A 14,180-nucleotide genomic window follows, 5' to 3' on the forward strand; every position below is an offset into this window, starting at 1 on the left:
TCTGAACACTGCACACGCAGCGTCACGACCAAGTGTCCCCACTCCAACACGTGTGCCGTCTCATGGTGCTGCGCGTCACTCCAGCACACGGTGGGGGACTTTGGATTTCACGAGCTGCTTCCTCTCTGTCTCTCCTCCTCTCTGTATATCTGACTCTCCAATAAAAATAAACAAATCTTGAAAAAAAAAAAACCAAAAAGGACCATTTAAAAAAAGTATTTATTTGAGAGATCCACAGAGATCCCCCCCACACCCCGTTGGTTTACTCACCCACAACCAGGACTAGGCCAGGAGCAAAGAACTCACTCCAGGGCTCACGTGAGTGCTCAGAATCCAGCTGCTGGAGTCACAGAAGATTTGGGGGAGCCGTAGCCTAATGAAGCCTCATTTACAAAGGCGTGAAAACCGCAGTGGTTGGGTGCTGTGTCTCAGCTCCCAACGTGACCTGTTTTTTAACTGTTTGGTGCAAGTATTGGAAAGCTGACATTTGAGTGTTCCTGGGACCCAGGCATTTTTAGCCCACAGCAAAGGGAGCTGAAGTAAGGGGGAGGGGGCTGGGGACCACTGGAAAGCCCGTGTCCCCTAGGGAATGAACTGTTTCTCCCCACACGGTGCTGCCCACATGGGATCAGACTTTTCAAAATCATTTGGTGATTGGGATTTTTAGCATGGGGACTCCCCTTTGGTACATGTTAGCCACAAATTCAGGTTCTTCTATGAAATGCAACCAGATGATACCTGCAGGCACATGTGGCCCTGTAGACTCCCTGCTAGCTCTCTAGTCTACAGCCCTAGTAGAAAGTGAGGTTATTCTTTTTCAATTATTCTATTATTATTTTTTAAGATTTATTTATTTATTGGAAAGGCAGATATACAGAGAGGAGGAGAGGCAGAGAGGAAGATCTTCCATCCGATGATTCACTCCCCAAGTGAGCGCAATGGCTGGTGCTATGCCAATCCAAAGCCAGGAGCCCAGAACTTCCTCCAGGTCTCCCACACGGGTACAGGGTCCCAAGGCTTTGGGCTGTCCTCCACTGTTTTGCCAGGCCACAGGCAGGGAGCTGGATGGGAATTGCAGCTGCCGGGATTAGAACTGGCGCCCATATGGGATCCTGGCGCATTCAAGGTGAGGACTTTAGTCACTAGGCCACCGTGCTGGGCCCAATATTTAACTTTCTATTGCAGCCCCAAACACTTATGTCATTTAGCATTTTCACAATTTTTAAAAGTCTATAATTCAATACATTCCCAGTATTGTGCAATCCAATATGGAATGTAGGCATCTGAAATGGCATCTTCATTTCTATGCCAAATGCTGGCTCTAGTGAGATAGCATTGGGTCAGGAGGTGAGGAGGTGAGTTAGAACCTTCATGTGGTGCTGGTGAGCATGTCAAATGGAGTGGCTGCCATGGCTCATAGTTCCCTGGAACAGCATGAGCACAAAAGAATGGAAAAGTGGTGTCAATCAAAGAATAAACTGTCCATAAATGATCATAGCAGTTCTACACACAGGAGCCAGAAGATGGAAGAAAAAAAGAGTCCCGTCTATCTCTGAACAGAATGGTGTTCAGCCTTAGGACAGAGTTAGGTATCGGCACCTGCTACAATGCGGATGAACCATGGAGTCATGATGCTAAGTGAAAGAAACCCAACACTGCACTCCTGGACGTGTATGATTGTGTGTGTGAACAGGCAAGTCCAGAGAGAGAGAGAGAGAGAGAGAGCAGCTCAGTGGTTGTCTGAGGTTGGGAGAAGAAGGGAACGGATGTGACTGCTTTAGAAGGTGTGTGTATCTGTGGGGTGACAGAAGGTGTCTGGCAGTAGATGGTGGTGCAATACTGTCCATCTGCCAAGTGTCACTATTGGTCAGTTTCTTCAAAAAGTTTATAGAAAAATGTTACGGGAAAAACCGCGTGGCCTTCAAAAAATTTGGGGGCACTCAAACAGATCTTTGAATTCTGTTCTTCCATGAATGTTTTGAAGTCCCATTGTGTATTTTATCACAACAAAAACAGAGCAGGACCTTGATTGGGGCTACCGTGCCTGAATGCAGGACAGGCCTGCACTACGGCCTAAGGTGTAGTGAGGGTTAAGTCCGGAATCCCGACTGTCCTCCAGGGTGAAACTTTTTTCTGAGCAGGCGCCTTTCCCCACCTCCCCCATTCGAAACAAGTCACCACTGAGTCTCCTGCTGATCTCAGCTCTCATCCCTGGCACAGCCTGAGAGGTGAGTTCTGCTGATGGTCTTTCCTGACTGTGGGTTTCTGTGAGAGCCCTTTCCTACATATCTTTAAGAACTCGGAGAGAGCTGCAACAAAGGTCCGCTCCCATCCTGAGAGTACTGTCTCAGAAAATGCACAGTGCATCATCGAGTGTTTAATTTGTTAAGCCAGCATCCATCACTGGACTAAATGGGCCATTAGCATGAGCTCAAATTATCTCGCCGTCACGGGAGTGTTCTGGTTGGTTTGCTCACGTGGGAAGGGGACGAGACAGAGTGGCAAGAGGCCAAAGGGAGAACAACTCTGGAAACACCAGTTTTCTGACGTTGGAAAAAAGCTAATGAGGTTAAAGAGAGGAATATTCCATCTGTTCTCATCAAAAGGATATTTAAAAAGTCATTTATATTTTGGGGATGAGTGGGTTGGACGAGAATGAGGCAGCTCTGAAAGGCCGTGCGGTGTCTTGGGGGCTAGCAGTCTCAGATTTGGTTCTTCCTGAAACATTGATAGGAAAAAAGAAAAGATGAAGAAAAGAAACTATGGCAAAGCGATGAAGCCAGTACTTATTTTACTTAGTTTCAGGCACATTAACTCTCGTCTGCCTTTGCCTCATTTGTACCTGGCTTCACGATGCCCCCTTTGACCATACTGGGGCCAGTTCATCGCTAACAGGGTGGAACGTGGAATGAGATCTCTCCTGTTAGCCTGGAACTGCTACGGCTTCAAAGGTGAGGGCACTGGGTGGCCACACTTCCTCCTCCTGTTAATAGGTGACCCGACTGGTCTTTTGGCCATCAATAACCATCAACCTCCAGCGTACATAGGTTAAGGTCACGATGGTATCTGGAGGAGGTGTCGGTCACTCTCCCCTTTCCCAAGCCAGGAGTGAGGGCGGCTCAGAGAAGTCCCTCATCAGATGGGCAGCACAGGGGGCTGACTGCCAGCTCACCAGGGGCTGAAGGACATGTGGGGCTGCCCAGGGTGGCATGAGGGAAGAGAAAGGACAGCAGGGGGAACGGCCTTCACTCTTGTTACCGCAGAGCACAGCCGGGTTTGAACATCCTAAAAAGATTTGCCTAGTATTCCAGTAAGGGGACTTCTATAAAACAATGTGAGGGCTTTGAATGGAAAGGGGGTATGCAGGAGATATTCAGTGTACACACCGAATCCCAGTACTTCCCTACAAGTTCCCTTGGTGCACCTTGTGTTAAAGGGTCTGCATATGGCTGCTTGGCAAGGATAGCAGGGCATCTAACCCTTTGTGCCAGCTCTTCTCAGGCTTGGGGGCAGGGTGGGGGTTGATCCCTTCCCCACTCACCCCTCTGCTCCTGCCCTCCAGCAAGGTGGGCTGGAGAACAAAAGGGCCAGGGTCCGTACACCCTCCTCGGCTCTCCTGAGGAGTCCTTAGCCATTTGTGGGTTAGACCAGAAGGCACTGTGCCAAACCGGATGTGAGAATGGAGTTGCGATGGGACCAGACTGGACACTGATGTCACTGACCTTATAGTCACTCAGAAGCCACGGGATGTGCCGAGACACCATCCATGGACAGAGGATGGGGTGCTGACAACTCCCGCTTCCTCCACCAAGTTCAGTTCATTCAACAGCCCAGGCACAAGCATTTCTTCTCATCATGGATAAAACCACTCCAACATACGTGTCCTTCTAGCACAAAACACAGCAACATCATCATCATCAACAACAAAAATCTCAGCAGATAACTCTCGTTCTCCAAGCTGATGAGCAGCAAGGCTCTGAGCATCTCCACGGGAGAAGCACTGTCCCAAAGACAAGTAAACGCCAAGTACTTGCAGGGGCAACACAGGGAATAAAAAGTATGAATGAAGAGGACAGTCGTATTTTTTAAACAGAAAATGGAGTTTCCTTGAACTTCATGGTCCAAAAGACAACATTCGGAAATAACTCACTAGATCTCATGGACAGAGAATTTGGAAAACGCTGACTCAGTTCCCTGTCACTAGCTTACACAATCCTATCAACTACAATCTTAAAAAGATGTTCCATCCAACTTGGCCATGTTCTCTATCCTGAGTGACTTTCCCCAAGTGTACCACTAGCTGGAGTCTCTTTTTGCCCCATCAGCATAGTTCTTTAGCGTGGAGTTTTGTTCAGGGGGAGAAAGAGATGTCTTTTTTTTTTTTTCCCTAAACTTTAAGTTTCATTTATTTGAAAGGCAGAGTGGGGTGGGAAGATGTTCCCATTTACTTATTCAGTCCGCAGATGCTCACAGCCTCCAGGAGCCAGGCACCGAACCCACGTAGCAGAGAGCCAGCTACTGGAACAGTCACTGCTGCCTTCCAGGGCGCACCGTGGCAGCAAAGCTGGAGTCAGGAGTGGAGACGGAATTGGAGGGTTGCAGGTGTTCCACAGCTTAAAGCCCCAGCACAGCCTCTGGGCATTGTGTGTTGGGAATTCTGTTAGCATGGTGAGGCCTTCCTGAGCCCACGCTTCAGCTGACACTGAGCGACAAGGACTAGAATAAAGTGTGATCTGGGCAGCGCTCACACCCTGTACAAAAGCTCATCTGCGATTGACCCCTTCTTCCTCTCAAGGAGACAAACATCTTCGGAGTTGTGAACTGGGGTAGCAAGCTGCTTAAGGCAGCTCCACGCTGCTGTTCCAGGGGGCAGACAGGGAACTGGTGGTCAACAGCATTTTATTTATGGACACTGAAATGTGCATTTCATGTCACTGTCACCTGCCACAAGATAATCTCCTTTTTGATTCTCTCCCCCAACCTTTGTAAAACGTAAAAACAAAACAGAACAAACAAACCACTTAGGGGGCTATCACTTGCAGATTGTCGGTTGGGTGGGCTGGGTCAGCCCGGGCAGGCCCTCTGCGGGTGAACCTGGTAACACTCGGAAAAACACAAAACGCCTATGCTCTAAACCCTGCAGTGAAGGCCCCCAGGGCTTGTCGCGGGTCGCTTCCCGAACCTTCTGCAAGATCGGTCCTCAGGTTTATTTTCTTCCAGAAACAAACCAAAAGAAAAAAAAAAAAAAGGACAAGCAAACAGCAACAACAAAAAAAGACAGGCGCGCACGCACGGCAAGCACAGAGAGGACGTGCCCAAGTTCACGCGCACGTCTCCCCCAGCGCGCGGCGAGGGTTTTAAAGTTGGGCGCACACCTGCTCCCGGGCCGAGCGCACCTGCTGAGCGGTCCTCCGGCCTCGTCTCGCGAGAGCGGTGCCGTAGTAGTGACCCCCACCCCCACCTCGCCTGCCAGTCCCTCTCCCCGCCCCCTCGCCGCCCGGCTCCTGCACACTCGCTGCCATCACCGCCGCCACCGCCCCCGGGAGCAGCTTCGGCCCGGCGTGCGCGCTGCCCCCGCGCTCCCGCCTGCCGTGCGCTCCCTAGCTGGCTCTCACGCACACACGCCCGGTAGTAATTTCACTTCGCCTCTCGGGCGCCGCAGCCCCTAGAAAGTCCGCCCCCAGCTCCTCGCCACCCCCGCCGGGAGCGGGCCTTTTCCCTGGCCAGGTGCGCGAGTCTGCGCGCTCCTCCTCCGCCACCTCCTCCAGCCGGTCCCTGGCGCGCCCCGGGCCGGGGCCCGGCGGCTGGGGCGGCTGCGCGCACGGCGCCTCTCCAACCAACCAACCCGCTCCCCGGCAGGTCCCTCCGCTCGCTCTCCATCCTTCGCCGGCGCTCCCCCCGCCCCCAACCCCGCGCCCTGTGATTGACAGGCAAGATGTCGGTGCGGAGCGAGGCAGGAGCGTTTGCAGCAGCCGTCACCCCCGGAGCCCGGCGGCGGCAGGAGCAGCAGCAGCGACGGCGGCAGCAACAGCAGTGCGGGGAGGAGACAGCAACCGCCGCAGTAACCACCACCGCAGCCGCGAGAGCATTGCGGACCGCGCCTTGAGAACGCGCCCCAAACCGTGGACCATGCAGGGTCCCTGCAGCTGGCAGGGGCGCCAACTACAATTTTTTTGACCTAAAAGCCAGCCAGCTCCAAATATATCATTTTGTCCTTCTCGGAGCCGGTGTGTAAAGAGTGAGCGCTATTTTCCTTTTCCTCCTCCCATTCTCCTCCTCTTCCTCCCTTCTCCCCTCCTCCGTAAGAGTACAGAGAGCATCGCATCACCTGGTTGGCTACTGAGAACCGGCATCTCTCCCTTACAGAGACCAGAGACTCAGACAGAGGGGACAATTCTAATGGAGTCTGCTTGGCACCCCAAAATAAAATAATACATTTCAGCTCTCGGCCCCTCCTCCTTCCCCCGCCCCCTCCCACCCCCTCAAACCCGGGTGAGATGGTGGGGTTCTTCTTGAGGAGACACTGGTGAGAAGTCGCAGTGGTTGGACAGGCGCAGGGGGGAAGACTACCTCCACCAACACTCCCCTCCCCCCTTTTCTCTCTGGGAGGAGGAGGAGGAGGGGAAGGGGGGCTGCAGTGCAAGCGATGGATGAGGAAAACATGACGAAAAGCGAAGAGCAACCTCTGAGTTTGCAAAAAGCCTTACAGCAGTGCGAGTTGGTCCAAAACATGATAGATTTGAGCATCTCCAACCTGGAAGGGCTTAGGACCAAATGTGCTACCTCCAACGACCTCACACAGAAAGAAATCCGGACCCTGGAGGTAGGTGCTGCCCGCGGCGGAAAGCCAGCCTCGCTTCCCCTGCCCCTCTCGGCCCGCCGCTGCCTCCGCCTCCGTCCCCTAGCCCTCTGAAACTGCCGCTGGTTGGGGGCTCAGGAGGACGGGGGGCTGGGCAGCCAGGTGGGCTCGGGGTCGGTTTCTGTGATGTATCGTTTTGCCAAACCTGCGCTGGACATCGTTTCGCGGTGCGGCTGAGGTGCTGCTCGGCCGGGTTGTGGTGGTGGTGGTGGTAGTAGTAGTAATTGTTATTCCGTATTTATTATTATGGTCGCTGTCTCTGAGCATCCTCACCTGCTTCGGCGCCGAAGTGGGAGCCCTCTCTCCCCCAGCCCCCGTCCTTGCTGCTGAATGTGTTTCTCTACCATGGGGGGCTTGTGTGCTGGGCCCGCTGTGGAGGAGCTGCAGAGAAGCCCACGTGACCTTGCGCATTCTGCAGGTGGTCAAAAGGTGGCTCTTACTGGCAGAGGGGGGCTGCTGAGGAATGGACGACCTTTGCTGGGCTCAGCCACTGCCCCAACCTCTGCCCCACACCCCATTCTTCGGCCCTTTGGATTTGGATTGGGTTGGGTTGGGTTTCTGGCCAAGCAAAGTGCATGGGAAAATATCCCAGTGGAGCTGTCCATTGCACTGGGATCCTTTTGATGCAGTGAGCTGTTGCAGGCCTGACAGGTGTAGAAGAGAAAAGAGTGAGCGGGTGAGCAGTGGCTGGGTCAGCACCCACCAACAGCAAGTCCTCTTGGATCGCAGTGGGATTGCACTGAGAGGGGTTCAGAGGAGGCCTGGTCTTGGGTGTCTTGTAACCGCCTCTCAACAGAAGTTGAGGGGGAGCTTGAAGCAGATTTTTGAGGAGTGGGATGGGCTAGGGGAAGGAGTGAAGTTCCGTAAAAAGCAGCATCAGTTACTTGGTCCACGGGGGGTTCCAAGAGCCTGCGGTAACACTTGGTGTCCATGAACTCATGGGGGCGTCCACACCGTTTCAAACATCTGAAGGGTTCCAACTTGTCTGCCTTCCCACAGCCTGACTTGGCAACGGTGGTGGTGGTGGTACACAGGGCTTGCTTAGTTCTGGGGACTCCCAGGAGCTGGCATTTGCTGGGTGGGGGTGGTGGCAGCAGGGCTGGAAGAAGAGTTCTCCCTTTGGTGGAATGGGCATGGGCTGTGCAGGAATGCGGGGAGGTTCACGTCGTTTCTGGCCTGTGAGTTGTACGAGGCCTGAACTCTTCCACTCCTATGGAGCCCTGCAGTCCTCATGCTCGCAGCTGAACAAGGCTTCTCTCACACGCGTTTTCAGATCTTCGTTTTTCTTCTGGCATTGGAAATTGGGCCAGACGTCAACATCCGGGAGGCCATCCCTTTGAAAGGGGGGTTCAGTGTGTGTGTGTTGGTCCAGGCAACTTCACTGTGCCTGGTGTCTTCTCACCAGAGCCCTGTGTGTGTGTGTGTATCTTCCTGTGCTGTTTGGTGCTGAGTTTGTGTGCACCTGTCATCTGGGAACATGATCCTCAGAAATGCAAGAAGATGAATGTCATTGGGGAGTGGGGGAGTGGGAATTGTGTCAGGAGGCCTAGGTATTGCCTTTCTGAGAGCTCAAGCGAGCAGGCTAGGGTAGGATTCGGCTGTTGAAAGAATAAGTGTGGGATGCTCTGGCCCAGTCTGTATAACGGTACCCAAGAGCAGATTCTGTTCCAAACTGTGTGCAGGAAAATCGACACCCAGGTCCCCTCAGCTCCTCGGAGCCGAGAGTCCCAAGTGCTCCAGCTTCTGTGTGACTGTTTCTTGTTCCTTTGCTACCCACTTCATCCTCTAAGTAGTACCTGGATGGTAGTGGTTGTCACAGTGGGTGCTGGCTGTGGTTGCTTCCTTCCTGTACAGTGATTTCCATTTTACTTTTTAAAGATTCACTTATTCATTTTCATTGGAAAGGCAGATTCACAGAGAAAGACAGAGAGGAGGAGCTTCCATCTGCTGGGTTGCTCTCTATGACTGCAATGGCCAAAAGTGAGCCAACCAAAGCCAGGAGCCTCCTCTGGGTCTCCCATGCAGGTGCAGGGTCCCAAGGCTTTGGGCCACCCTCCTCTGTGTTCCCAGGCCACAGCAGGGAACTCTGATTTCCATTTTCCATCAGGGAGTGGAAACTTTGGGAATAGTGGTAGAGTGCGAAGAGTTGCATTGGTAGGGAGTACACCTGTGTATTCTTGCCTGGTCTCAGTTGGCTACTGAACATGTCAGCTGCTTTCTTTGTATTGTCTGGGGAGGAGTCTCAAGCAATTATGCCAATTTACACTTCTCAGATCTCTAGGGCCAGGGAGAAGGCTGGTGACTTGGAGTCTAACCAAGTCCTACCAAATCCCTGCTTTGGATCTGTAGAGAGCGGCAGTTGTCAAATTCTATGGGTGCTTGCTAAGATGTCGATTCTCCACCCTCGAGACACTAATGCAGTTGGGATTGGAGAAAAGGTCCAGGATTCTGTATTTCAGGGATACTACATGTATTTCCGATGGATGGTTCCTTATGGACACTCTAATATAAGATGGATGCATTGGGACATGGATACTGAATCCCAGTGATGTCATGGTGAAAGCTTGCTTTTCGCAAAGATTACAGTAATTCACTGATGGAATAGCCTATCTCCTCTAATAAGCAAAACTTACTAACATGCACACACTCCTGTAGAGACAAATATTCAACCTGATCCTGCCTTTCCAGAAGCATATACCATGGAGACAAATTTAATAAAATCGGTGTGAAATCTTGATCAAGTCCAAAGAGTAAGTGATCCAGAGGTGGTCTGTGGGCTCATTAAGGATGTGTCTGGCTGCATGAAATGGAAAACCCAACCACCATGGGGAAACAAATTGTTTCTTTTTCTCAGGAAAGAAATCTGGAGGGGTGTCTTGGTAGAGTTAGCTCAGCTGGCTTTTATCTTTGGAAATTCTCATGCCTTTCCCTTCAGGGATGACAGTTTAAGCTCCTGCAACTTCAGCTGTTACATTCAGCCCAAACCCAGCAAGAGGTCAGGATGAGGGTTAGAGAGCCAGGGAAGGTGTTTCAGAAAACAAAGGCTTCCCCACAGGGTGCCCTGTCCTTCCCACCCCACAGATAATGTTTCACTGTGTCTTCTGGGTTGGATGGCGAGTCTTAGCTGCAAGGGAGGCAGGGAGTGGGGATTGGTTTATGTGGATTGTACTCTAATGCCCGAGATGACTTGTTGTCATTGCCTACAAACTCAGGGTTCTGCTAACCTGACAGTAGGCACGAGTGGATATTGGATGGGCAGGCAGCAATTTCAAGCACAGCAAGGGGTCGGCAGATCCTATCTTAGTAGAAAGGGAAGTTCACAAACTTTGGAGATAACCCAATGTTATTTCAAATCCAGCTTGTCTGTTTACTTTATCTTGGGCTAATGATTTAGGTTTCTTTGCTCTACAGTTCTTTTTTTTTTTTTTTGTCCAAAATGGCAATCAAAGAATAATGTTACCTATCTCAGAGGGTGGCCATGAGGCTGGGAAGAGATGACATGGTCCAGGGTCAAGTGCTATGAAAAGCATGGTGCCTGCACGTGTTGAGTAAGCCACAGCCATGATGCTGGTGATAGGAGTGACGAAGGAACTGGACCACATTTCTGAAGTATGTGTAAAACCCTGATTTTCTGTAGGATGCTAGTGTTTTTCACTTTTTAAAAAAGATTTATTTAATTTTTTGTTGGAAAGTCAGATATTACAGAGAGGAGGGGAGACAGAGAGGAAGATCTTCCATCCATTGATTAACTCCCCAAGTGGTCACAATGGCCTGTGCTGAGCTGATCTGAAGCCAGGAGCCAGGAGACTTTCACAGGTCTCCCACGTGGGTGCAGAGTCCCAAGGCTCTGGGCCATCTTCTGCTGCTTTCCCAGGCCATCAGCAAGGAGCTGGATGGGAAGTGGAGCAGCCAGGACCTGATGGGATGCCAGCACTACAGACAGAGTATTAACCTGTTATATCACTGCACTGACCCCTGGGGAGGATTTTGCAGTAAGTTGTTATTTATGGACCTTATTATTATTTCCATTTCAATATGTAAAGCCTGTTACTAACCAGGCCTTATGAAAAAACAGGTAATTGGTCAGATTTGGCTCATGGCCCAGGCTTGCAGATCCTAGTCGTGTGGGATGGGTGGGATAGGTAAGAACTTGGAGCACAGGGGACCATCTGAAAGATAAGCAGAGAGTCCTAGGACCAGAGGGCACTGGACAGGAAAGGGCCTGTTTTCACATATCCTAGCACAGTGGTATATGCCATTTTTTTACATAAAAGATTCATTTATTTTTTTTATTGGAAATGCAGATCAGATTTACAGACAGAAGGAGAGACTGAGAGAAAGCTTTTCCATCTGCTGGTTCACTCCTCAGTGACCACAAAAGCTGGAGTTGAGCTGTTCGAGGCCAAGAGCCAGGAGTTTCTTCTGGAACTCCCATGCAGGTCCTAAGGCTTTGGGCCCTCCTCTGTTGCTTTCCTAGGCCACCAACAGGAAGCTGGATGGGGATGGGAGCAGGTAGGACTCAAACCAACACCCATATGGGATGCCGCTACTGGCAAGTGGAGAGTTAACCTGTTGAGCTACTGTACCGGTTCTGGTATATAACATTCTTGGTTGCCTGTGTTTAGTTTTATTTTGAGTGACACAAAGAGAATGAAAGAGCTGCTATGCATTGATTCACTGCCCACTGTGGCCCTGGGTGAACTCTGTCCAGGTCTCCCATGTGGGTAAGAGGGACCAGTGTCTTGAGCCATCCCCGATGTCTCCTAGGGCCTCCAGTGGTAGGGAGTGGAGTCAGAGAGGAGCAGACACTGGTGGGGGAGGCAGCGCCCCATTTGTGTTCTGATGCCCAAGGCCACGGCTGTACAGGCGGCTCTCTCAGCTCAGGGTGGTCGTCACTGTTTCTCAGTGGATGGAGAATCTGGGGTGAGGACAGGAAAACTTTTTTTTTTTTTAACCAAAGGTGACCAGCCTGGGGGTGAGGAGGACCTTGTTGGATCTTCTGTCTTGTTCCCATGCAGTGTGAGTTAGATCTCATAACCCCTCATCAGGGGCGGACCTCATTCCTAAAGGGTCGCATGGTCTCTGGATGTTGGGGTGGATTCCATGAGGGAGCTTGTCATCGTTGTGTTCCCGGTGGGCAGAAAACTGGGGAGTCCTCCGTCCTACAGAGAATCCATAATTTCCTGGGCTCCTGCTTGGTCAGCACCAACTGTCTGGGAAGATGGGACAAGGGCTTTCCACCTTGTCTCCAGTGCACAGCCCTGGGCTTGGGGTCAGGGGCAGTGTTCAGAGGCAGAGACAGGGGTGGCAGCCAGGAAGGAGGGAGGAAGAGGGGCCCAACACAGGAACAGCGGGCCAACACCTGGGCTAATTTCTTCAGCAGGGTTTCCATGGGGCTTCCGAGGTCTGTCCCGTGGGGCATGGCCACAGCTGTGCTTGTTGCTGATTTGCGAGGGACGTGGCTGATGTTTAGGCTCACTGATGTGACCAGAATCTTCCAGGGAAGGCAGTCACGGAGGCAGGGATGGGGGTTTCCTGTCCCGCTCTGCATCCCTGTTACTGACGGGGTTGGGAAGAGCAGAAGGGCAGAAGGTCGGACGTGAGCAGGTGCAGGGAGAAGCGGACGTGTGAACACGGATGGTGATGATGCGTTGGTAGTGGGCGGCTGGGGTTTGGTGAGAGCCACCATAAGCCACTCTGACCTTGCAGCACTTCCTTTGGTGGCTGTTGCAGAAGACCATCAGGTGACGTAGGACCAAGGCAGGGCCTGCTCGCAGACAGGACAGACAAGGGGGATGAGTTTTTTTTTTTAAACTTACTTATTCCTTTATTTATTGGAAAGGCAGACACTCAACACACAGTTTCCATCTTTTGGTTCATCTCTCAAATGCCTGGAATGGCTTGGTCTGCATCAGGTCAAGGCTAGGAGCTTCCTCAAGGGTGGCAGAGACCCAGCCATTGGAGTCCTCCCCAGTGGCTTCCCAAGGTGTGCATTGACAGGACGTTAGAATCAGGAACAGTGCCAGGACTTGAACTTGATATAGATTGCAGCTGCACCAAACAGTGTCTGCACTACTGGGCCCCTAATCCCTCCCTCCTGAGCTCGACTTTCTGGCTTATAGAACTAAGATAGGGGCTGGCAAAGTCACCACCTGTGACGCCAACATCCTATATGGGAGCACAGATTTGAAACCTAGCTGTTTTGCTAGGAGGTCCCAAGATAGCAGCTTGCTAATGTCCCTGGCAAGGCAGTGGAAGGGGGCCAGAATACTTGGGAGACCACATGGGCCCCCACGTCACCTCAACATGGAGTTCCAGGTCCTGGCTGCAGCCTGGCGCGGCCCCAGCCACTTGGGGAATGAACTCTACTAGATTAGAGCTCACTTTCTCTAGCAGTCACTGCCTCTCACATGAATAAAATACATCTTAGAAAAACAAATGTCCTTGAAATCACTAGTGTATTTCATATGTATTAATATACACCAAATACATTAAATATGTTAATAACATTAATATTAATATACATTGTCACATTATATACTAAATATATTTTATATCAATACATTAAGTATCTTCCATATAAATATATCAGTATATTAAATATCAAATATATAAATATCAGTATGGAATGCACAATATATGCATATAATTATATGCATCTACTTTATATGGCATTTCTATATATTATATACATTATATTTAAACATATAATAAGTATATAGCAGATGTTATATGTTTATGCATATATTAAATCTATTAAGGAATATGTATTTAAATATATATTATATGATCTATGTTACTTATTTAATATGTATAATGTATTTTATATATATATATAGAGAGAGAGAGAGAGAGCGAGCTGGATTTCCCGTCTGCTAGCTTGCTCCCTAAATGTCTGAAGTTGCTAAGGCTGTAGCTCTGAGCCGGTTACTTGATCCACCACGATCTGCCTTCTTTTTTTTTTTTTTAAAGATTTATTTTATTTTTATTGGAAAGGCAGATATACAGAGAGGAAGGTCTTCCGTCCGATGATTCACTCCCCAAGTGAGCACAACGGCCGATGCTATGCCGATCCGAAGCCAGGAGCCTCTTCCGCGGGTGCAGGGTCCCAAGGCTTTGGGCCGTCCTCTGCTGCTTTCCTGGGCCACAGGCAGGGAGTTGGAAGGGAAGCGGGGCTGCCGGGATTAGAACCGGCACCCATATGGGATCCTGGACGTGCAAGGCGAGGACCTTAACCACTGCGCCACCGTGCTGGGCCCACGATCTGCCTTCTAAAATGTGCATAAGCAGCCAGTTGGAATGGAGACCAGAGCGAGATTTG

The 14,180-nt window shown here is 50.8% G+C and overlaps 1 protein-coding gene across 1 annotated transcript in view; it reads left to right on the plus strand.

Annotated features, from left to right (window-relative positions):
• Positions 1-6,646: 6,646 nt before the first annotated feature.
• KSR2 (kinase suppressor of ras 2) overlaps positions 6,647-14,180 on the plus strand; it is a 287,775-nt gene continuing 280,241 nt past the window's right edge. The window contains exon 1 of the mRNA XM_040986872.1: positions 6,647-6,823. Coding sequence (XP_040842806.1) covers positions 6,647-6,823 — 177 coding nt within the window. The remainder of the gene's footprint in view (positions 6,824-14,180) is intronic.

Source organism: Ochotona curzoniae, unplaced genomic scaffold (assembly GCF_017591425.1).
Source record: "Ochotona curzoniae isolate NIBS_2020 unplaced genomic scaffold, NIBS_Ocur_1.0 contig_46, whole genome shotgun sequence".
NCBI classification, from domain to species: domain Eukaryota; kingdom Metazoa; phylum Chordata; class Mammalia; order Lagomorpha; family Ochotonidae; genus Ochotona; species Ochotona curzoniae.